The sequence below is a fragment of the Felis catus genome, chromosome B3 (genome assembly GCF_018350175.1).
Source record: "Felis catus isolate Fca126 chromosome B3, F.catus_Fca126_mat1.0, whole genome shotgun sequence".
NCBI lineage: Eukaryota > Metazoa > Chordata > Mammalia > Carnivora > Felidae > Felis > Felis catus.
In genome coordinates this window covers 125,149,775-125,174,537 of record NC_058373.1, presented here as the reverse complement: position 1 = coordinate 125,174,537, position 24,763 = coordinate 125,149,775, and the positions used below count along the sequence as shown (strand labels likewise).

The 24,763-nt window shown below is 35.8% G+C and overlaps 1 protein-coding gene across 15 annotated transcripts in view; it reads left to right on the top strand.

Moving 5' to 3' along the window:
- Positions 1-24,763, top strand: part of CEP128 (centrosomal protein 128) — a 401,019-nt gene that overhangs the window by 17,048 nt on the left and 359,208 nt on the right. For all 15 annotated transcript variants that reach the window (XM_045060322.1, XM_019833420.3, XM_019833423.3 and 12 more), the window contains 5 exons: positions 1,894-1,980; positions 14,973-15,099; positions 16,142-16,260; positions 19,179-19,270; positions 23,006-23,078. In XM_045060322.1, the coding sequence (XP_044916257.1) occupies positions 1,894-1,980; positions 14,973-15,099; positions 16,142-16,260; positions 19,179-19,270; positions 23,006-23,078 (498 nt within the window). The remainder of the gene's footprint in view (positions 1-1,893; positions 1,981-14,972; positions 15,100-16,141; positions 16,261-19,178; positions 19,271-23,005; positions 23,079-24,763) is intronic.

Here is a 24,763-nt window from a genome sequence, read left to right as displayed (position 1 = left end):
GATATATAATTTATAATTGTTTGTAATTAATAATTAAAATACCAAAGTTATTTTCTTATAGTTCTGCACATCAAAATACAACACTGGTCTCATTGGACCCAAATCAGGGTTCGGTAGGGCTGCTTTCCTTCCTGGAAACCCATGGGACTCTGTTCCTTTGCCTCTTCCAGCTTTCAGGGGCTGCCTACATTTTTTTGGGATCCTCTTCCTTCATCTTCGAAGCCAGCAAGGGTGGGTTGAGTCCTCACTTCACATCTCTCTGACTACTCTTTTGCTTCCCTCTTCTACTCCTAAGGATGCTTGTGATTACATTGGGTTCGCCCAATAATCCAGGATAATATTCCCATCTCTAGGTCCTTCACTTGAGCTGTATATCATATCTACAAAATCTCTGTTGCCATGGGAGGTTACAAATACACAAGTCACAAGGATTAGGACTTGAACGTCTTATTGTGTCTAACACAGTCAGTAAAGATATTGAAATATGTGATAGGTTGTGGAAGCATTTTGGGATGAGGCAGTATGCCCAAATAAAATGTGTGGGAGTGAAACGAGTAGGAAGTACCACAGTTTAGCTTCTTGTGGTCATGTGCCTTTGAGAGTAACTGCTCATATTTTGACTAGGCAGATTATTCATGGATGAACAATATTGAGATGCCATTTTTATTTGGGGGCTAACTTTTGGCAATTTGAAAGGCAACCTTTTAGAAGTTTGAGTGGAGGCAGTATATATCCTTTATGTAGAAAGGGCTTGGCAAAAGAGGTGGATGAAGGGTAACAACACAGCCATACCGAGGGTGAGGGGGGTGGGGGAAGAAAACTCAGAAATAGAGTTTTTTTTTTTTTCCCCCAGCCCCTTAATCTCTTATTTTTGTTTTGCCTGGATAAGCATGGATTTTGGTTTTTAATTGCTTTGGGTTAGTATTCTTTAAAAAAAAAAATTTTTTTTAACATTCATTTTTGAGAGAAAGAGAGAACATGAGCAGGGGAGGGGCAGAGAGAGAGAGAGGGAGACACAGAATCCAAAGCAGGCTCCAGGCTCTGAGCTGTCAACCCAGAGCCCGATGCGGGGCTCAGACTTGTGAACCGCAAGATCATGACCTGAGCTGAAGTTGGACACTTAATTGACTAAGCCACCCAGGCACCCCTGGGTTAGTATTCTTAATGACAAGAGGCTAATTTCTGGTGGAGGGACCATAATTTGATTTAAAACTCACAAAGCTCTTTTTAAACTTACATAAACTAGCATAACATTGGATTTTTGGAGTACAAATAAATCCTTGTACTTTCCAACCAATGAGGAGACACATTAGTAAGTGTATCTTTTTTTGAAAGAAATGCCTCCATTAATCTCTGAGGTAACACCTAGCACATTTGGGTGGAAACCATTTTTGTTGAGATTAGAACTAAATTTGTTGTTTATAGCTAAAGGTTAAAGGATACTTTTTCTTCTAATCAAGTTCCACAGTGAAGTAATAATTAAAATAACATCGTTCCTAATGATTTGCTTCTCTTATACACAATCTAAAAGGTTTGTTCTCCCAGGATTCCTTTTCTATGAAGGAAGTGTGAATTAGTTGAGGTGCACAAATTAATAATGAGGAGTCTTTTCAAATTAGGGTTTTGTTCCTGACTTATTGTGGAACATTGGATAAGGATTTAAATTATGTACTTCAGATTTCACACAAGTAAATTGTGGATGGATTTGAGTTTCTCTCTCAGTGGTTTTTATATGATTTATCTGATATTTAAGAAGTACTGTATATTAATCTCCAACTTAGGTATGATGTAATTGTACCTTTCACAAATGGTTGACTTAGTTGTTTGACATATTACTAAGATTGAGAAAAGCGTTGTTTGCAACAATTATTAAAATCCATTTTCTTTTTTAAGGACACCAGTCGGAACCTGCGACAAGTAGACCAGATGCTTGGACAGTATCGAGAATATAGTAATGGACAGGCGGGTGCTATAGAACATGTGAGAATGTTTACATATGTTTGTGTTTTTTCTTATCCACCGTTTTGGAAATGCAGTTGTTGAGAAGTAGGGATCTGAGATAAAGGAGAGAACCACTGTGAACCTTTAGCTTTTAGACTGCTTTACTATTTTGTAGTAGGTTAGCTTGTCAGATGGATTGCCAACCAGCTTATATAGATTAGTCTATTGAATTTGAAAGTTTTAAGTCAAAGGAGGAAGTATTCAGGATGTTAATTAAATTGAGACTCACTAAATTTGGGCTGGGGATACTCCTCATGGGAGTTAAGAATTTTATGGAGGGTTTCTTTTAAAGTAATACATGCTCATTGTTTAAATAAATTATAAAACTATCTCTTAGCTCCTCTCAGTTCTACTCCAAAGAGGTAGCGATCTGACAGTTCCTTGTATATCCTTCCAAGCATGTTCTATGCATGTATACACATAACTACCTTATTAATAATAGGAGTTAATTCTTTGCTTTTTAGTTTATTAGTGAAAACTTAAAAAATATTAAGTAGTAGCAGGAACAAACCTACTTTGTCATGTTGAATGTTAGATGCATAATTATGGTAGCAAATTCCCTTTGAATTGAGGAATTGAGAAATGAAATTATGTGTTAGGTAAACTTCTGTATAGATAAACATTTAAAACACAAAATGTACTCTATGGCATTAAGCCTATATAGGAGGCCTAGAGCTGAATGATGCTGAACTTTGGGGGTGTGGTTTTATACACAGGAGGTAAATAAACTCAACAAGTATTCCATTTCCATCTGAGTTATTAAGTACATAGAATGCAAAGCTACTCATAAAAATTAAGACACAGGAGAGCAAGAGTCTTTGATTTTGCTTTAGGTCATTCCTTAGTCCGGTCTACATTCTCTTCCTTAGTTCCCCCAAATTCTTGGTCTGTTAAAACAGTTGGCTCTCAGTGTTTTTTCCCTGCAGCATACAGAGGAGTCTGTCATTCATTGCCTCCTATTACTACTTACTCATGAGAGCGATGATTTTTACCCTGCCACCTGTAAGTTACCTGGGGCAATATCTGCCATAATCTGTGGGAATATGTATAATTTGGAAAGAGTATTTCCCATGACAAGTGATTCTGATGGGCTCCTCAATGAAAATTGCTTTCTTAGCATGAAATCGTTTTATTTACTGGTATGGAATAGATCATACCTTAAAAGTGAGGTGGGTTTTTGTTTTGTTTTGTTTTGTTTTGTCTTTTTGTTTTTGATTAAGATCCCTTTAGTTCTAATTTATTTTTTAATTTACATCCAAGTTAGTTAACATACAGTGCAATGATGATTTCAGGAGTAACTCCAGTGATTCGTCACCTACGTATAATACCCAGTGCCTATCCCAACAAGTGTCCTCCTTAAAGCCCTTTGCCCAGTTAGCCCATTTCCCCACCCACAACCCCTCCAGCAACCCTGTTTGTTTTCTGTAATTAAGAGTATCTTATGGTTTGTCCCCATCCCTATTTTTTTTATTTTTGCTTCCCTTCCCTTATGTTCATCTGTTTTGTATCTTAAATTCCACATATGAGTGAAGTCATATGATATTTGTCTTTCTCTAATTTCATTTAGCATAATACCCTTTAGTTCCATCCATGTTGTTGCAAATGGCAAGATTTCATTCTTTTTGATCACCAAGTAATATTCCGTTATGTGTATACATATATACACACCATGTTGTCTTTATCCATTCATCTGTTGATGGACATTTGGGCTCTTTCCATACTTTGGCTATTGTTGATAGTGCTGCTATAAACATTGGGGTGTATGTGCCCCTTTGAAACAGCACTTCTGTATCCTTTGGATAAATACCTAGTAGTACAATTGTAAATCAATGTGTGTTTTGTTTAGGGAGGGACCCTGGAGAGTAATTTTGTTTTTCTTTTGGAGGCTATGCTGCAACTCCTGTAAGTCTTCTTGCTATAAAACCTACTGATTTCTTTCTTTCTTTCTTTCTTTCTTTCTTTCTTTCTTTCTTTCTTTCTTTCTTTCTTTCTTTCTTTCTTTCTTTCTCTCTCTCTCTCTCTCTCTCTTTCTCTCTCTCTCTCTCTCTCTTTCTCTCTCTCTCTCTCTCTCTCTCTCTCTCTCTAGAGCAAGAGGGAGAGAGAACACATGAGAGTGAGGGAGGGGCAGAGGGAAAGGGAAACAAAGAATCTCAAGGAGGCTCTGTGCTCAGCTCAGAGACCCCTGTAGGGCTTGATCTCAGATCATAACCTGAGCTGAAATCGAGAGTTGGAGCTTAACCAACTGAGCCACCCTGGCGCCACCCCCCTTTTTTTAAACATTTTTTTTTTTTTTTAGTTAATCACTATTTAACTGTTAAAAATCTCTCTATGCTAAATATACATTGCCTTGTTGAAATTAGCATTTCTTTTTTGAAATACGAGAGACTTTCTGTAAAGTGAGACCAATTTGCTTGCTATAGGGAAGACAAGAATTTTTATTAACTTAGATTTTATAAATGATTCTGTTGCTCCACCTTATGAAATGGATAAGTGATGTGTTTGTGTATATCTATGCATATTTAATATTTGTTTTATTGGGTTTTAACTTTGTGAACATAATTTACAGAAGTTGAGAGGAAATCCAAACATTTGATGTAGTGTTTCCCTCCTGAGATGATCTTCCCCAACAAGAGAACTGTGAGAATTACTCCTGTTGGTTTGTAAAGCCTAAGGGTCAAGAGTCCGGTCACTTTTTTGATGACGTTTACTTGAAATATATACATCATTTCACTTTTTTCCCTTGAATCTTTATAACCTCCAATCCTATATTTTATTTTTTGCTCCTTAAATGTGAAGGTCTCTCTATGAGGAGTTGAGCATTGTTAAAGCATCAGCGATGGGTCTGTAGGACCTTCTAGAGAAGCAGCACCTTCCTTTTCTTGGTCTCTTTGGGAATTTCTCCATATGCTTAGTATATCCCAGACACTTTTTGTATATTAACTCTTTTAGTTCTCTCAATAATCCCGTTAGGTAGGTACTTTGATTATCCTCATTTGCAAGATAAAAACACCGGGCACAGAATGCTGGCTAACTTGCCCATGGTCTCACAGCTAGTTAGCAACAGACCCATGGATAGGCTGTTATCCCAAAGCTCAGCATCAGGATTCACTTACCTCACGGAGTCATGGTTGCTCACATTTTTGTGATGCTGTGAGTTCATATTTCTGAAGATTGGGATTTTGGATTCAAAGTTTGAAGGGCTAAATACTTTATGTTGCTAAACTACATTTTAGAGATTATTTTAACTGACTGAACAGCAGAAACCCACTGTCACACAAGTCATTAATGTTACAGCTGATACAATGTCCAGAATGAGAGTTAGGTGAGACAAATAGAGAAATAGAATTGGGAAGAAATCTGGCACTGAGCTAGAATCGGCATTGACAGATTGTCAAAGTTGGCAGGTCTAGCTGCCACTTAGGCAATATGTGGGTTCTGCAACTTGCCTACATCAGCATCAATTTTTCCCTTCCTCCTAAATAACAACCACTGATTTTTTTTTTTTTTTTTTTACTAGCCTTTTTTGCAGCCATTCCAAATGAGCCGTATTTAGTTGATAGTATGTCTCAGGGTCTTTGGGCCCAATGAACTTCTTGACTTTATGGAGTGTCAATTTGCATTATTTCTCATGCTGTAAATTTCTTGGGAGGTCTGGGAACATTTGGGCAAAAGGGGACCTGTGGGGAAGGTTTTATTTGAAAGCTTACTGTGAAGATTTGGAATATATTATACTCCTGTATTAAATAGTGCAATTGATAAGCTTAGTATTTAAAATATTTCTAAAACTGTGCATTCCTATTCATGAGAGAATGGGGTCTGTTTTTGTGTTAATACTGTAAAAATGGAATGCCCTCAAGAAAGAATATTCAACATAAAAAGTTAATACCTTTTGCAGTTGAAATTTGGACTGTAGCTGAGACTCCAGTAGTTAATATTGGTTATAAAAGAAAAATACAATTGTCTTGATTCAAATCAGCAGACTTTTTAAGTTCATATTTTAAAGTAAAGATTGTTGAAAATATCATAATATCAGATTGGTGAAGATATAGTAATATGAAATTAGAACTTAGGAGACTTGCATTCATATGTAATTTCTCTTCTAATTAAGTACTCTGATTAAAATTTCCTTTTGAGAGTAATAGGATGCTACCATCTGGCATATAGACTTTGGAAATTTGAATGTTAAATAAAAAGTGGAGGTTTTTTTGTTCTATTCAGTGGGTTTCACTTCTCAATATACTTAGTGACATCCCAGAATGATAATGGTAATGGTTGAGGGCCAGGCACAAACCACTTGTAATATCCCAAAGCTAATGGTATCTGCCCTTTTTTTCTGGCTGAGTTTTCGTAATTGTCCTGAAGGTGAGACTTGTTCAGTCTTTTAATAACGTTAAAGTTAAGTAGTAAGAGTCTATGGGTAAGAAATTATAATCAAACAAATTCTGTTATGACTTTTTTATAAATATATTTTGGATCTTAAGAATTAGGTTCTTGGAGTATATTTAAAATTATATTACTAAGTCCTTCATGAAACTGCTGGACAGGAGAATAATTTTTACAGAATTTTGCTTTGAGGGTAATGGAGAAATGTAGACTCTGGAGTCAGACTTGAAATTTAATCCTGATTTTTCCACTAGAAACCATTTCATTGACTTTGGACAAGTTATTAAACTTTTCTAAACTTGAGTTTCATCAACTGAAAAATGAACATAGTTATATATCCCTCATTATAACTAACATTTATTGAAGTGGTCACACAGTCACACTGTTTAGAAACTTGCTAAACATTCATGTTTCTGTTGTTTCTTTAATTCATCTGATAATCCCTACCTTGAAGCATTTGCTGTGTTCTTTTTTTAAACATTTTTTTTAATGTTTATTTTTGAGAGAGAGAGAGCGAGTGTGTGCGTGTGCAAGTCAGGGAGGGGCAGAGAGCAAGGAAGACACAGACTCTGAAGCAGGTTCCAGGCTCTGAGCTGTCACATAGAGCCCAATGTGGGGCTGTAACTCACGAGCTGTGAGATCATGACCTGAGCTGAAGTCAGATGCTTAACCGACTGAGCCACCCAGGCGCTCCTTGTTTGCTGTGTTCTTAATGTAGTACGTGGTACATTCTAGTCACTCAGTATTTTCCTTTCTTTGAATTCATTGGGCCCAGACTCAGTTTCATTTGTGTATAAACAACATAATGTGCTGCAACATTCACAGGGATATGTATGTCTGATTATTTTGACTTCAAAGTATATGCTAAATTATACAACATACATAAGATTACTTTTTGTCCATCTTGTGTTCATGAGTATGTCTGTCCACTCATAATAAAGATGCTAATAAGAGCACACTCCATCTTCCATGAGTGCTCATTTATTAACGTCAAAATATTATATACAAATATTTTTTGAATACTTTCAAAATTATTAGAATGTAGTGGTATACGGGCTTTGAATATATGGGATTTCATTTAAAAATAAAATAGTTACATAAATAAAAATGATGTATTTTTGTAAGGGAGTTTTTCAATTTCAGGAATACTATTATGGGGTTATATTTCCATAAATCAGCAGAGAGAGGTTAGGCAAAGCAGCTGGAGCTAATGATCTTTTGGTAAATAAAAAATAAGATAGCAGCAACCATTTTAAAAATAAATTTGAGCAACAGATGGTGGGACTGGAAAAATATGCAAACCATAAATTTTCACTCTTGTTTAATTTTTTAAAACTCTTCTCCCCCTCCTCCTCTTCCTTCTTGTTTTACTGGTAGAAGACAAATAGACTGTGAGGAACCAAAATAGAGCTGATACGATTAATTCTACAACCAATGTATTTTGTAGTCTCTTGTCAGGTAAACTTTGGCATTGTGTAGAAAAATAGTGAAGGAAAGCCAGGCATAAAAGCACTTAAAGTGCCCATGGATGACATCATTATCCTGGACAGAAGTTTTAAAACGGCATCTTTTCTGCCTCTACTTTTAGCCTGCATTTTTGCCAAGCTGATCTCTAACATGTGTGAATCGAAGTACTTTAATTTTTTTATGTCATTATTATAGACATATCTGAACTTACAACACTGTCTCTATGGTCACCAGTGCTATATATGTTGTGAATGTTTGCTGAATACTGACTCTTTCGTGTTAGGTGAAAATAAAACTAAATCATTAAGCAGAATATTTAGATATTTCTAATTTCTGCTGAACTATGTAGCTAAGTCAATGCAGTTATCCATACCTGGCCAAATTTGCATGCATTTCTGTATAATCTGTGTTATGTTAGGGACATATTTTCTTAGTATGAAAATAAGAGACAACTTAGAGTAAAAAAAGTACCTGAAGAAACTGAATGGAATCTTTACATAGTTTCCAGAATTCAAGGCCTACTTTAAAGTGCAGCATTTATAACTTTTACCAAGGTTATTCCTGGCTTTTTTTTTTCCCCCTTCAGTTGTGTTTTTATTAGTGTGGAAGGTAATTAGTTGATGACTGGTAGCTAGTATATTTGTGTGTGAATAATCACTATCCCTTGTGTATTTCTATTATGGTCTCTAGAATAATGGTAAATATCTTTTGAGAATTTCCTAATGACTATTTTTTGTGTGATTATTTTCCCCCCTCTCACAGTGAACATAGTCAAGGATAGAATTAGTTTTTTAGAGAATGTGAATTTGTAAGATACACTATTAGTGAAGCAGTTACTGTTGCTATATATTTACCAAAAAAGTTGATACATCTCATCTTCCCATATTGAAGCCTAATTTTATTGAATGGCTTATTTCTTAGGTATTTCTGATAGTGTTGGTGGACTTGATGCCTAGCTTCCTAGCTGTTTACTATTGCTTGGAAACTTTGCCTTCCTAGGGACTGGTCAAGAAATTTGCTCTTACAAATTTTGGAAAGTCAGTATTTTTAACCTAAAAAAGTGGACCAGAGTTGCTGGTTCCCGGTAGATAGAGTTAACATATTCTTTGCTGAATACTGCTTTAAAACCGCTACTGGATGCATGGAGCAGCCGTTTGAGGACCCTGAAAAGCAAATACGGGCAGTTCTGATTGCATGGTTTGGCTGTGCATGAGTTCCATTACCCCAGTTTGTTCAAATAACACCAGTCCCTAAACAGCACAGTTTGAATTTCAGTTAACAAAGTTTGTTAACTGTGAGTAACTGCAAAAAGTTCAAACTTTGCTTCTAGTTCTTCATTTCACATATTACTATGTAAATAGCAGATCACTGCTTTTGAAGTCTGTTGCTGATTGGTCGTAGGTAATAAAACACATGGTTGTGTTACTTCCTTGTCTTCTAATGATAAACCAGTTTGCCATTTTACAAGAACAACAAATAATAAAGGGATTGGCTAACAGTGCAACAATGAGATGGAAAGTGATCATGCTGGGAGTGAAAGTTGAATCATATTATGGAGGAGTTATATGTGGAATTATAAAGACATGACTGAGAGTGGGAATATTGACGCTGCTGCTACTCAAGGGTTCCTAGATTGCCTACAACTGCCATAACAAAAACTACCTTATACTGAGCAAACTAATCTTCCCTAGGCATTATTCTAATTATTTTACGTACATTGTCTTACTGTATCCTCTAACGAAAGTATGTGAGAGTTATTATCTGATATGGTGTGAAATATATGGATAGGAGCAGAATCAGCATAGCTGAGGAAATCACTGCTAGGCTTCCCTCTGGACTTTCTGAATCATGTGTTTTTTGTTTGTTTGTTTGTTTTTGTTTTTAACCAATCACACCTCTTATTTGGAGAACCCATTGCTGCCTGGATGATCTCCTTTCATAGACTTGGTTTGCAATATAGTTAGTCCTTTTGAGTTATACACTCTTTTCCAGTTCATTAAACTTGCCTTCTCTTTTTGTCTCTAATTAGAGTTCTCCTCCTCCTCCTTCTTCTTTTTAAAGTTTAAAGGCACAGAGAGAAGGGGAGAGAGAGAGAATCCTGAGCAGACTCCTCATCGATAGCGTGGAGCCCGATGTGGGGCTCAAACTCAAGGACCATGAGATCATGACCCGAGCTGAAATCTAGAGTTGGACGCTTAACTGAGTGAGCGACCCAGGAGCCCCTCTGATTAGAGTTTTTCCAAATAGAGTCTTCACAGAGCTTACAGAGCTCTATGAGAATTTTAAAATTTGATATTTTTATTTTAATGGTAATCTAAAAGCTTATGTTTTACAAAATTTCATTTATTTACTAGTTGCCAAAATAATGAGTTGGTTTCCTAAAGTAGTGACCAAGGACTTTTTTTCTCTTTGAGGATTATCAACTCACATATTTATGAATATTTGAAGGTTTGAATCCATTGTAGTTCATATTTCTATTGATGCTCAAATTATTTCATCATTTCCTAGAGGGAGATCTCTTGACTTCTGAGTTTGAAGGCATGTCTTGACAATTTGGATAAACTACATTATAATTGCCCTTCAGTTTCAGTGACCAAGTTTCATTTGTATTTATCCCAGTACGTAGTAGTAATGCTTCAATTATTTTATTCTAACATCAAATGAAAGGAGATAAGCGAATAGACCTAAAATGTAAGTAATACATTTATGTCAAGTTGAGGTGAAAAAAATGCACCATAACATGTTCTGGGATGCGGGGCTTCCAGTATTTCAGATAGGGGAAATTGGGTGAAAATGGAGGCATCACTTGGTACGTATAGAGACAGTGATGCTAAACTCTTAGAACCTGTACCATTGGTGTCTGTACCATAGTCTTGTGGGGAGCGTTACTTAGTTTCAGCAAAAAGACATCATCCATCATAGTAAATCTTAAATGAGTTTTATTAGTATTTTTTTCTTTGTTTAGTGTTTTTTTTTTGTTTTTTGTTGCTTTGTTTTGCTTTTTCCTTTAATTTCAAGTTGGGCCTGCTTTTTGCATCTAGTTAAGGGTTAAAATCCTAAAGAATATGGAACAAGTTTCATAATATCATTATCTTTTTATCTCTTAGTTTTTGTGTTTTTTTTTTTTAATTTTTTTTTTCAACGTTTATTTATTTTTGGGACAGAGACAGAGCATGAACGGGGGAGGGGCAGAGACAGAGGGAGGGAGACACAGAATCGGAAACAGGCTCCAGGCTCTGAGCCATCAGCCCAGAGCCTGACGCGGGGCTTGAACTCACGGACCGCGAGATCGTGACCTGGCTGAAGTCGGACGCTTAACCGACTGCGCCACCCAGGCGCCCCATCTTAGTTTTTGTGTTTTAAGAGTTATTGGCTTCATACATCATGATTAGATTTTGTGCAGTATCTCTTGTATTACTCCTACTTGAAATGTAGATTTTAATTCTATTACATTTTTAGTTTTGTATCTTAGGATCTGTTTTTGCCGTATTTGTAGGAGTAATTAAAAAATGTTTACCTTTTACCATTTACATTATAGTTCTTGGTTTTTATATATCAGCCTGTTTATCTGTTCAGTGGCTTATGATATCTTTTTAGAGTTTTAAAATGAGGTTGCCAAATAATTGGTCTAACCTTTTATAAATTTCCAACATTTGTTATTACTTCTAGATTTTAGGGTAATGTATCATTTGTCTTATTCTGTACTATTTTCCATATGGTTCCATGGTGGGGTTTTATTTTGTTTTTGTGTTTGTTACTAGGAAGTGTGTGTGTGTGTGTGTGTGTGTGTGTGTGTGTGTGTGAGAGAATGTGTGTATAAATTCATTTTATTCATCAGCTTTTAGTTACAGCTTAGGATTTGTTAGCAAATAAGCCCACATAAAAAGGATGCTGGCAAGTTCTCCTTCTGGCATCAGTAGATAAGATTATTTGGGATCAACTCTCCTATTTGGAACAGTTAGAAAAGCAAAAAAAAAAAAAAAAGAGGTGGGCGCCTGGGTGGCTCAGTTAATTGAGCATCCGACTCTTGATCTCGGCTCAGGTCATGATTCCAGGGTCATGGGATTGAGCCCCATGTCAGGCTCTGCGCTGAGCATGGAGTCTGCTTAAGATTCTCTCCTTCTCTCCCTCCCTCCCCCTCTGCCCATCTGCCTTGCTCATGTGCTTGCTCTGTCTCTTCTATAATACCAAAAATGAAGTAAAAAATAATACTGTGACTGTGAATCTAGCAGAGAACAACCAAGGCTGCGGGGAACTTTATAGTCTAGGTCTGGTAAAGCTCTGGCAAAAATGGAAGTCTAGAAGGAGTCCTGCATCTGGGACTCTTCTCTTAAGTTAGTAGCTGATTTCAAAAGAGATTGCTTAGAAGCAGAGAGGAAAGTAGGATGAAAGCTATCAATAGACTGAAGAGGCCGGGGAGACCAAAACTAGCATTTAGGAATCTTCCAGCTTTCATTTGAGACCCCAAACAGTGATAGTGTAGGAAAAATGATGAGGTGAAAATGAGAGAAGAGATGAACTGAAAAATAGACCAGCCCTGGTGGGAGCAGAAGCCCAGTTTTCAGTCATCTTGGTTCCTAACTAGATTAAGGTGGTTTTGGTTCCCTGGTGATTCTAGCCTGAATTTGTCCTAGAAGAAAAACCAAATCTCTTCTGAAGGAAGATGTCATCATCTAGAGTTTCAAATAATCTCCACAATTTTTCATATACAGTGTCTATGACATGATAATCAGGCATAAGAAAATACAAGAGGTGACTGAAAATCAAGGGAAAAAACAGACAATAGAAACATACATGCTAATATTAAAAAAAAAATCTGATTAACCTGTTCAAGAAATTAAAAGACAAGATTGAGGATTTTGGCAAAGAATTGGAAACCCCCAAAAAAGAACCAAATGAAAATTACAGAAACTGAAAAATATAACTAAAATAAGCAAATAAATAAAAACCAATCCTGTTGAGTATAGGTTAAATAGCTGTTTTTTTACCAAAAAATGGCTGGAACTGATCCATGAATTCAGCAAAGTCGCAGTATATAAAATCAATGCACAGAAGTCAGCTGCATTCCCATACACCAATAATGAAACAACAGAAAGAGAAATCAAGGAATAGATCCCATTTACAATTGAATTGGAAGATAGGCCAGCATAAGGTATCCAAAAAGAAAAATGGATGAATGAAACAACCAAATAATTCAGAAAACGATGACATGGGATTTGGTAAAAAGATAGCTTGAATATATCTCAATTTTCAGAAGGAGAGGGAGGAGAGAAAGGGGCAGAAACAGTATTTGAAGAGATGATGGCTGAGAATTTATAACAGGGAAGATACCGAGGTACAGGTTCCATGATCTCTATGGGTCAAAGATGGGATAACTACAAGTAAAGCTTCACATTGTCATATCACAGTAAAGACATTAACAATCATAGTCAAACAGAAAATCTTAATAACTAGAGCTTAAAAGGGCAGACAACTCACAAAAAGAGCAGTAATAAGAAACAGCAGCTGACTTTGCTTCTAAAAGGATAATGACATCAGACTTCACTTGAAAGATGTGAATAATAAAGATAAACAAGAAAAGGTTAATAGAGCTGGTTCTGTCACTAACTTGTGTGATCTAAAATCATTTTACATTTCCAGTCCATTTTTCATGTTATAGTTTAGATTTGAGCTTCTTAACATGGTTTTATTTTATTTGGAGCTTACCCTAGGTTATTGATACACTGTTTTGTGTTCACTGTGTAAATAGTTTGGTCTACTTACATGTTAGATTTAATGTTACTTATGTATAAATTACTCTCAAGGTCGACCTTGTTTTCCTGGGCCTCATCTGTTTATTTCTCTGGATTAATAGGCTGGGTTCTATAGCTAGTGAATGCACAGGCAGGATGGTTTGGGTATGTAGATCTCAATTTAGAGAAGTAGGGGACAGAGGTGTGGAAAATTAGCCTCCCCCCCCCCCCCCGAAATGAGAACATTAGAGGTACATTCTTGAAATTTTATTTCTTTTAATCCAGAATTTTAACCTTGGTTTTCTAGCAGAGCTAAAGCCAGATAACCAAAAATGAAAGGGTTTGCTCATTTGTGATTCATATTCTTGTGTTTCATCTTGTGCTTTCCCTTCATTGGAGGCTACCTTTTTTTTCTGCACAGTTCCCCAAGGAGACAACTCGTTTTCTTCATAAGTGATGTTCTACTCTTTAATTCTGGCTGAATTTAGGAAACCCTCTCCTCTCAATCAGTTTTTTTGACATTCTCTTTAAAGAGTTATGGGTGACTTGTTCTATGGATCAGTTCATTATTAATATTATGTTTTATTTATCCTTAGATAGGATGCCTAGACTTTCAGGTTCTGAATTCCTAGCAATTCAGGGTATGTGGATTTTCTTCAGCTTTAATCTCTGTTCCCTTGGGTTTCATTTGAAACCTCTTTTCAGGTCTGTAGCTGGGTACAGCTCTGGACATTATTCTTTGTATTTGGTGTCTTTTTATTTAATACAGCCTTTTAGGTCAAAAAGATGTTTTCTTATAACCCCTGTTGGCTGACTCCCTAATAATCTGAAGAGAGCATTTGGACAACTGTAATCCCTAGTATGTATTAACAATTTGACATCTGACCACATAGTTTTCTGGGATTTGAAGTCTTTGAATCAAGAATTTAAAAAATGTTCTGATACACAATTGGACAGTGCACATGATTTTAATAGAAGCAGTCACTCTAAGAGCTGGTCAGTTTCCTGTTTGTTACAGATCTGGGGCTTCTAAAGGAATGTTTATAAGCGAGGAAGACTCTCCTTTCAGACACATTGGCCTTCTTATGTTTCTATGCATGGGTGGCACATACATTAAACATTGTATCTGGAGACATCTCTTTCACATTCTGCTAATAGAAAGATGGAATAGGTAGCAACAGATGTTATTTAAAACCAGATGTTAGAATTGGCTCTAGAATATTTATGTTTACTATGTTTCTATTTCCTAACATAACTTCAAATTTTTTTCGGATATAAAGTCTCTTTGGAAAGTCAGATTTTTCTGAAATAGCTTTAAAAATCCCGTCTGTTTGTATTTGGAGTTGTTTAAAGAGAATAAATTTTCCTTCACTATATTCTTTAATTTAGTTAAAAGAAAGCTTGGAACAATCAATAGGCCAATTGCAGAGTCAGCGTTTATTGAGAAACTCAGGAGGGAGAAGTATTTCTGTTACAAGTCTGAGTGCAAGTGACCTCGATGGTGGCACTGTGACAGGTAAACTCTTCAGAGATGTTTTGAACCCCCCCCCCCTTTGTTTTGTTTTGTTTTGTTTTACAGATATTCCTGAAGTTCATATTGAATGCATTTAATCTTTGGAGAAATAGAACCCATACATAAAATCATACAAATGATGTTTAGAAGATGCAGTTGTCAGTTATTTTATGGTGCCTAATTTGAAATGTGTTCAGTGAGACTTTGTTACTCTATTACTTTTGTTCTCAGACTCCGTAGACCACAGAGGGTTTTACCTGACAAAACTTGGGTTTAATTGTCTGCTTCTAATCAAAAGCAACACACAAATAGGATTTACTGTGTGTTATACTTTCTTGATTAGAAGTCTTGTCCCAGCGTCACAGTTTTTCAAAGTCTGATTAAGAAATATCCTATGACACTTATTAAAAACAGGTGAATTTTATCTTTGGTGTGCAGCTAGATTTCAATGGCTAGATTAAAGCTGATAACACTTGGTTTGCCTGTAGTTAATCCTACTTAATACTTTCCTACAGCACTGAGATCACATATGAATAGAAAAGTATGCAGTGAAGAGAGGTGATTTAGATAGAAGTGAATATTAGCAACTTGCATTGTTAATAATGCTATTGATCATGATAAGGATTAAAAATTGGACACAACCAGCTAATCTTTTTCATGTAGTTTTTATTGATTTTTAAACTATGTTCAGATTTTAGATTACTTTGTTGGAAAAATTCTGTTTTATTGGTATTAAGTTATATTTTAGAGAGAAGTTGTTTTTATTTTCCAATTTATTATTTTTAAAAGAATATATTGCTTCTTTGAAAAGTATAGCAAATTAGAACTTTTGATATTTTCTATTTCTGTGTTATTTCTGTTGCTCATTTTATCTGCTTTAAGAACAAGATGAGTGCCACTTTGTGGCCTTAGCAAGATACTTGGGAAATAGTCTGGGTTAGGGCGTGTGTATATATCCATGACTGATGTATATTTTCTGAGCAAAATTTTACACGTTTCTTCTCCTGCATGTTTTTATTCTCTCCGTTTTGTTTCATCTCTAAAGAGAGCTACCGTTTTCCACCTACCTCACCTCTCAAGGACTATGGGGATCATCAGGGGAGTAAACGAATTAAGTCCAGAACTGGTGTCCGATTTGTTCGGGAGACTGACGACATGGGCCAGGTACTTTGTACTAGTCTGTAATATGCTTTTATCTTTTTTTTTTTCTTTTTAAACCAAGTAAACTATTTTATTTTCAGTGTACTAATTATCATTTATTTTGTACTTTGTTCTGGAGGATTATGTTTTGTAGAATATTTAAAAATGAGTTTAGTTTTGAACAATGTTTTATTTCCTTGTTCAGGTGGCTCATTCTTCGGTAAGCCCTGCTAAGTCAGCTAATTTCTCTTTTGCTAATTTTGGTTTAGTGTAAACAAGTTAGTCCTTATGTGGTTAACCTATTGATTTTTTTCATTGGTATTTTTCTGATTGTTGAATCATTGGTAGAGTTACTTAATTAGAAGCAAGAAATTTCATACTCTTTCCATGTATTTCATGTATTCAGTAAAGATTTTGGAAGTATTCATTCTAAGGGCATATATCTTTTTCTGCTTCTTTAAGCTTCCATACAAAAGCCGAAAAAATGTTTCTTGTTGCTTTGTGTAGCTAAATTAATTAGACAAAAGCTAGAGGATGTTGCTGACTTTGAGGTTTTTGTTTTGGTGGTTTCAGGATTGCAGCCTCAGAGCTTGTCAGGATACTCACCTGTAGCTTTTGCTTGTTACAGATTAAGGTAGAGATAACAAAACCAAGTGCACGAGATGTCCCCTTGTAGAAACTTTTCCTTTACTGTGTGGGTTTTGGTTTTTTTTGGTAGGTGCAACTTACTAGCGTGTATTGTATGATTAAGCCTAGAGCAGAGAACAATATCCTAACGTTGTTCATTTACTTTTCCATTCTGTTTATTTAGTGCTATTGTTCTGGGACAGTGCTTGTGCTTGGGAATAGAGATAAGCAAAGACCTTGTGTTTTTGTGGAGTTTGTAATCTAAGGGGAGGGGCTAGATATTAAATAAGTACACAGATGGATCCATAATTGTGAGCTGAGATGCATGCTGAACAGTAAGCATAGGGTCATGGGAGTGTGTGGTAGAGGGACTTGCTCCAGACAGGGAAGGCTTCTTGAAGAAACGCTGAGCTGAAATCTAAAAGTTGAGTGAGTCATTTTGGGTAGAACAGATACCTTGATAGGAAGGAAGCTAACACCTAGGGCAACTTAAAGGCCATGTGGCTGAAGAAGTATGAAGGACCAAGACTATGCATGGTCTTTGTAAGGGGATAACAATTATTTTGAAAAGATCATTCCACCTCTAGTGTAGAAAATGAAATCAGTGTGGGCAATCCAGTTAAGAGGATATTGCTGTGTTGTGGGTGTGAGATGGTGGTTACTTGGATTAGTATAAATGGAGTTGGAGAGAAGGTAGGGTAGACTTAAAAGCTATTTGGTGGGTAAAATGAAAGGTCTTGAAGATCAGATGACCATTTGGGGAGGGGGAGAATGATTGTAAAGGAGGGTCAAGGATGAGTCCTAGGATTCTGGTTTGCAAAGCTGGAAAATCATTGCAAAACCTAAGTGAATGGTCTGCTCTTCATCCACTGTATTACCTCCACTCCTTTTTAATTGTTCTTCCTTATTTTAAGTCTCTTAAGATGACCTTTAGCTTCATGTGATAGTGTACTTTCTGATTTATTAAAAAAATTAAGTTTGTTTATTTTGAGAGAGCAAGTGGGGTAGGGGCAGAGAGAGAGACAGGGAGAGAGAGAATCCCAAGCACCGATGGTACAGAGCGTGATGCAAGGCTCAAACTCACATACTGTGAGATCTTGACCTGAGTTGAAATCAAGAGTTGGATGCTTAACCAACTGAGCCACTCAGGCACCCAGACAGTGTGTTTTCCGTAATGCTCTGCACATCATTTGTCATTTGTTTGCATGTCTATATCCCATGTTAAATTCTGAACCCCTTATTTCCTACCACGGTTGCTGGCGCTGATTAGTTGCTCAATGTACATTTGTTGAAATGGATTGATTTGTTGTTTCTGCAAATCTCTATAACTTAAATATTTTTTTATTGTAAATTATAGTATACAGATACATATATGGTATACATATTTACAATTAAAAGTACAATAATGTAAATGAAAATCTATGTAACCACCATCCAGGCCAAGAATCCGAGCATTATTATACCCCTAAAGCCTCTTTTACACTTCCCCTTTCCCCAGGGCTATCAACTATCCTGACTTTTATAGTAACCATTCTCTTGCTTTAAAAAAAAAAAAAAAAAAAAAATTATAATACATACATCTTGTTTAGTATTCCCTGTGTGTAAAATTTATATAAATAGAATAATACTGTATATCTTCTTCTGCTTTTTTTCAATTGATGTTATGTTTTTGACATTATAGCCTTACTAATGTGTACTTAGGTTTGATCATTTCATTTTTATTGTTGTGTTATACTCCACTGGGAGAACATATCACAATTTATATATGTTCCGTTCTTAATGGACTTTGTGTTTGTTTTCAGCGTTTTCATTATGAAAAGTGCTGCTCCAAACATTCTTGTACATGGTTCCTGGTGCATGTGGGCAAGAGTTTCTCTGCAGCATGGGTTGGCACACGATGGCATGTGGTCCAGTTGAAGAGGGTTCTTTTGTGATACCGCCACCCATGCTCCTTTGTTTATGGCTACTTCTGTGCTAAAATGACAGTGTTGACTAATTTTGACAGAGTTAATATATCCTGAAAGCCTGAAATATTTACTATTGTACCCTTTACAGGAAAAGTTTACCGACCTCTTTTTTGAGGGGGCAGGGGGTATCTAAAAGGACTGGAATTAGTGTACTATAGAGGATGTGATGGTTAATGTTATAACTTTTTAAAAGTTGCTTTTCTTTGGAAAAATGTTTCAGAATAGACATTTATTTTGTTATGTTTTATTAACATGAAATTTGGGCATTACAGCAAAAAGTAAGCTCTTCTTCTTCATGGAAGAATTAAACAGAATCCTAAATGGATAACTATGTTTTGCTTTTACTAGTTTCATGCTTTTCATCAGTCCCTCCGAGACCTCAGCAGTGAACAAGTTCGGCTTGGAGATGATTTCAATCGGGAATTTGCCAGAAGAAGCCGGTAAAAGCAGAATATGGTTTTTGTTGGAGGCATAAGTTATTAGAAGAACATAATAAGTTCTGTAATTGATATGTTTACATGAATTCAAAATCAGTGCTGTTTTTATACCAGTATTTTAAAATTTATTAATAGGACAGTTTAAAATCCTTTGAATTTAGAATGTATTGTGACTCAGTGTTAGACAAATTAAATTCATATTTTTAAAAACATGTTAACTTACTTCACTGGAGTACTGCCATTATGGAGAGATACATTGTGAGACCTTAGCAAAGAGGTTGATTTGCAAATAGTTGGAGAGAGACAGAGAGAGAAACAGAGATGGAGACCAGATCACCAACAGTGAAGCTTAAAAAAAAAAAAAAAAAAAAAAAAAAAAGCATAGTTTGGAATTTGTCAACATGAGCCATTGTAGAATCCAGTATTTTAGCTTTCAGTTGAAATCTTCAAAAGTGAGTAGTTTATATTTGCCAGCTCTACAGTTTTGTCAGTTTTATGTAGTGCCTAGCAAGTATCACTTTATTTAAAATTTCCTTACTGTCTTTTCATTTTCATCATTAGCAGTGACAGTTGGCTTTCATTTGGAGGCCATATTTTTACAGGAAACCAAAGTCTTTATCCTTCTCTAGAGTCAGTCTCTAGAGTGACTCTCCAGAGTTCTTCTTTAGAGCAGCGATGGGGGAACAACAAAGCTGAATTGAAGTTTGTTTACCAAGTTCACTTGCTAATTCCCATTCCATCTAACAAAATCATTCCATACACCAGTTTTTTGTTGCTGTCTCAAAAAGAGTCAAAGCTATAAATGTTAAATATGTGATTATCAACTGTACTCTGTGTAACTTACCTGCTTTTAAATGAGGAACATAGGAAATTTCGTAATAAGAATTAAAGACCTTACTATTACTACTATTAGTAGTTAATATTATGGAACACTTACTTCTTGCCAGATTTAGATTTAATTCTTATAACAACCCTAATGAGGTAATCATCATTATTTTTTCCATTTTTTGGATGTGGAAAAGGGTAGAGAGATGAAGTAACTCAGCTTGTTGGCGTTCAAATGGGGTATGTGGTAGAGTCAGGATTCAGGTATAGGCGTTATGGCCCCAGAGTGTTTGCTCTTTACCACTTACAGCACCCTGTGGTTCAAATCATTTTCATATATAGCGGGTATGAATAAGGAAATTAAGTTCCTGAATTTTGAGCTGTATTATGGAGTTGTATTGTCATTCTTTTAAACCAGTATTTGTTAGTTAACTTAAAACTAGGTATTTATTTTTGACAAGTTGATAAAATAAGCAAAGTGGTGTCAACATTCTAGTATAGTCTGTTCTTGGATTGCTTTATTGTGTAGCTTTTACACATTTGAAGGAAGGGTACAAATTAAGCACTAGGAACATGAATTTCAGGAATCTGTCCTGTTGGAAGACCCAGGAGAAATTGCAGGTTTGATTTCATTAATTGGTTTCAGTGGTCATTTGGATGTGCAGTGGTAGACTGGGGATCTTCTGATCCATGAGCTGGTACCATCTGGTAATAGTTTGTGTGATCCAGAGGCATGTGTGAGGCAGAGAAACTTTATTTAAGCCAAACTAGAAGTCAAGTTTCTTGTGAAATTGGTGACTTAACTTTCTTGTGAATAGACGAGGAAGATATCCGGATCCAATTCTGCTTTACTTGTACCACAAATCCTTAATTTACGTTTATAAAAATACTGGGTAAGAGGTTGCTAGGTTAAATGTAGGTTTTTCTGTGATTCAGAAAGATTGATATTTAATGACTAATTTTTCATTTTTTTTTTGATATTTACTGCAAAAGGTATATGAATAATGAATGTACTGGAAAGCAAGCTTTTAGAAAGCATTTATAAAGTTTAACTCAGAACTCACTTTGGATGCCATGTGGAAAATTGATTTGAGAAGGGCAAGTTAGGAAACTGTTGCATTAGCATGTGAGAGATGATTGCTTGACCATGATTCTGGCAAGGAGGAGATGGACACAGATATGTTTAAGACAGATTTTTGGAGACTGAAGAAACAGGATATGGCAGTAGATTGGATATGGGGGGTAAAGAGAATAAACCAAGGGTGACTCCCAGATGTCTGATTTGAGTAGCTGGGTAGATGGTAATTCCACTTCCTGAGATACAGAAGACTGGTAGGGATATGCCAGGTCTAGAGGTTAAGAGTTTGGCCTTGGATATGTTAGGTGTGAGATATTTGTGAGACATCCAGATGTAATATATGCAGCTAGATGTTTACTCTGGAGCTTAAAGGAAAAGTGTCTGTTAGAGATACAAATTTAAGAGTGGTGAGCATACAGGAGTGGTATTTGAAAATGGGTAATATCTAGCAGCTTTATGGAGAGTATCAAGGACAGGGCTTAGTGCCAAAAAGTTCCAGTATTAGAAGTCTCATATACACAAAAGAGGTGGCTTGAGAAGGAACAGCTAGTGAGATGTGGGAAGTCCAGTGGTACAAAGAACCACAAAGCCAAGAAAGAGGTGCAAGTAAGTTTTCAGAGATTTAAAGACTTAGAATATTTACCTTTAGGATAACTTCTTTCTGAGTAAATTACCTAAGAACACATAAGTAAAATGGTAACCAAGGAAAAGTAAGATACAGGTGGATGAGAAATAATAAAACTAATCCAGAGATTTGGTGAAAGCAGTCCCCAGAATGGTAACCATGTAGCAAATCCAGGAAATATTCACTCTAAATTAGAGTAGGAAGTAGGTGTCCTTTGAGAAGAATGTAATCCACAAGAATGGAGTTGATTCTTAATAGGTGATTCTGTAAGAAGTCAGAGAAATATATTAATGTGATACATAAGGGCCATATAAGGCCAAAAGATAATAAGAAACTCTAGAAAAAACCAAAAGCACAAGACTGTTAACAATGTAGGTATGAAGCTGATGAAAATGGAAACATGATAGGACATAACCAAAAGCATCAATTCTTTATGATGGAATAGTTCATAAGAGGTATAAATATATTATGTAATTTACATAGGTAACCAGTAGAAAAACCAAAAATAGTAATGAATGTATCTGAAATTGGAGAGGGATATAAGTGAACTAAATATTTCAAAACAGAGAGTTAATTGAAAGTGTCTAGAGATAAAAATGGCGGAGTTAACCAGCAAAAGAATGAAGCATGGAAGTGTTGAGCATGGGTGCCAGTGGTGAGTGGAACCAGAGTTAAGGAGGTGTGAGAGAGGACGGGCTTTGGTTTTATTTGTAATTATTTCAGTGCTGTTTCATTATTTATCAGGTATGTTATTAATCTGTTAGGAAAAAAGGTAATAGGGAGGTAAGCTGATGAGGACGGACTTTGTACAGCACACACTGATGTAATTTGGTTACAGATTGCTAGAGAGGATTTGAGATCACATTTAGTCCTCCCCCGATTTCCTTTCTTCTTAATTTAAAATGAGACATATTGCAACCTACTTGTTTATTGAAGGTAATGGTCCAGTGTAGCGCTTGTTCTCAAAGTGTAATTCCCAAATCAGCACCATCAGCATCAACTTGGAATTTGTAGAAATGCACATTCTTGGATCCCATTGCAGATCTACTGATTCAGAGGTCTGTCTTAATAAGTCCTCCAGGTATTTCATATGTTTGCTAAGATTTAGGAACCACTGCAGTAGAATATTATGTAATAACATGTTGTATATTTCACTGTTTGTGTATATTTTTTCAAACAGCCAACTTAAAATATTTTTTTTTTTGCCTAGGTCGGATGCTGAAACAAAAAGGGCTTTGGAAGAATTAGCTGAAAAACTTAATGAAACCCAAAAGCAAGAAGTGGTGAGAACTGTTTGTTTATAAAACAAATTTCATACACAGATGTTAGAGTGGTGGGCCTGGTTGTAATCGTGCTGAAGTTTAGTAGATCTTAACTTTTTGGATGATACGTGCCATTTTATCTAAATTATGTTCTTGTACTTCTTATAAAATGTTCATGAATTTGGGGTGTTTAAGATTAAAATATTTACAATGGTAATATATTAGAGATTGAATTATTATTTGTCTAATTTTTAGTTTCCTTATGAATATTCAAAAGATATTTTAAATTTCACTGACCCAGTGATTATATGGCTTTTCTTTTTCTTCTTTTTTTTTTTTTTTAATTTTTTTTTTTCAACGTTTATTTATTTTTTGGGGGACAGAGAGAGACAGAGCATGAACGGGGGAGGGGCAGAGAGAGAGGGAGACACAGAATCGGAAACAGGCTCCAGGCTCTGAGCCATCAGCCCAGAGCCTGACGCGGGGCTCGAACTCCCGGACCGCGAGATCGTGACCTGGCTGAAGTCGGACGCTTAACCGACTGCGCCACCCAGGCGCCCCTATATGGCTTTTCTTAAATGATGTTTTAGAAATACGGAATTTTTTGATAGGGACTCTGTAGCACTCCTCATTAAGTATTTTCATTTCACTTAGGTGTGTAATCGGTTGCCCTAATTCTCGAGTTTTATTTTCTCAAACTCAGATTGTTGAGAGTCGTCATTCAGAGGTTTCTTTTAATCAACCCACTGTTGTTGGTGGAATTGAAGTGAAAAATGAAGTACATACAGTGTCTGTTTCTTTGCATCATCAGTTGTTTGTTTTAGGAGAAAAAAACATCATAGAAATTGTCCTTAAACTTGGAAACTTATCAACTTAAGGAGCAATGTGTATTTATTCATATCCCATAGCACCTTTTGTTTCTTCAAGACCAGGAATGGTAGCAGAATTTTTTTCCGTAACATGTTTTATTCAAACGGAAACATGTTAGCAGATATTTTTTTTCTGCAGTTTTTACTATGTTTATAGATCCTTACACAGATATGTTGAGTTTATTTTAGCATTTGAATTTATTGCCTGCATATGCTAAGAGACGGATATACTCTGTTTTCAAAGAGATCAACTTAGTTACTCTTTTTGCAGTGAAATTTGCCCATTTCAAAAATTTGAGTAAACATCTGGCCATACGAAAAGTACATTCTTCTTGTGCTCTTGGTGCTGATTTCTTTGTGAAGCACCCCAGAGAGGTGAAGATATGTGTATCTTCTGTTGAAACAGACAAGATCTTCACAGTTAATGCGTGATGATAGGGCATTTGGTGTGTGATCAGAATATGGGATATTTCTTTTTTTACATAAAATCTTAGATTTTTCCAGGCATTACCAAGATTTAAATTGTGCCAGTCTGAAATACCTTAACTATTGCACTTAAAAAAAAAAAAAAAAAAGTATTTTCTTACATTAACAGATTGGTGCTTTTCTTAGTTAATTGCAGTGGTTTACACAGCAAGAAATCTATGCCATTGTCTGATTTTCATACTGTCTAAACAGGAGTGGAATGCACACACTTTTAAGAATGTAGCTTCAAGATCCTCTGTAGCTTAATAAATGATCTTCTGGCTCTTCTCCTATAATTCTAGAATGGAACCCGTCACCTGACAGTGGCACCTGCTGAAGCTTCATCTTTTTTTTCTTTTTTTAATTTTCTAA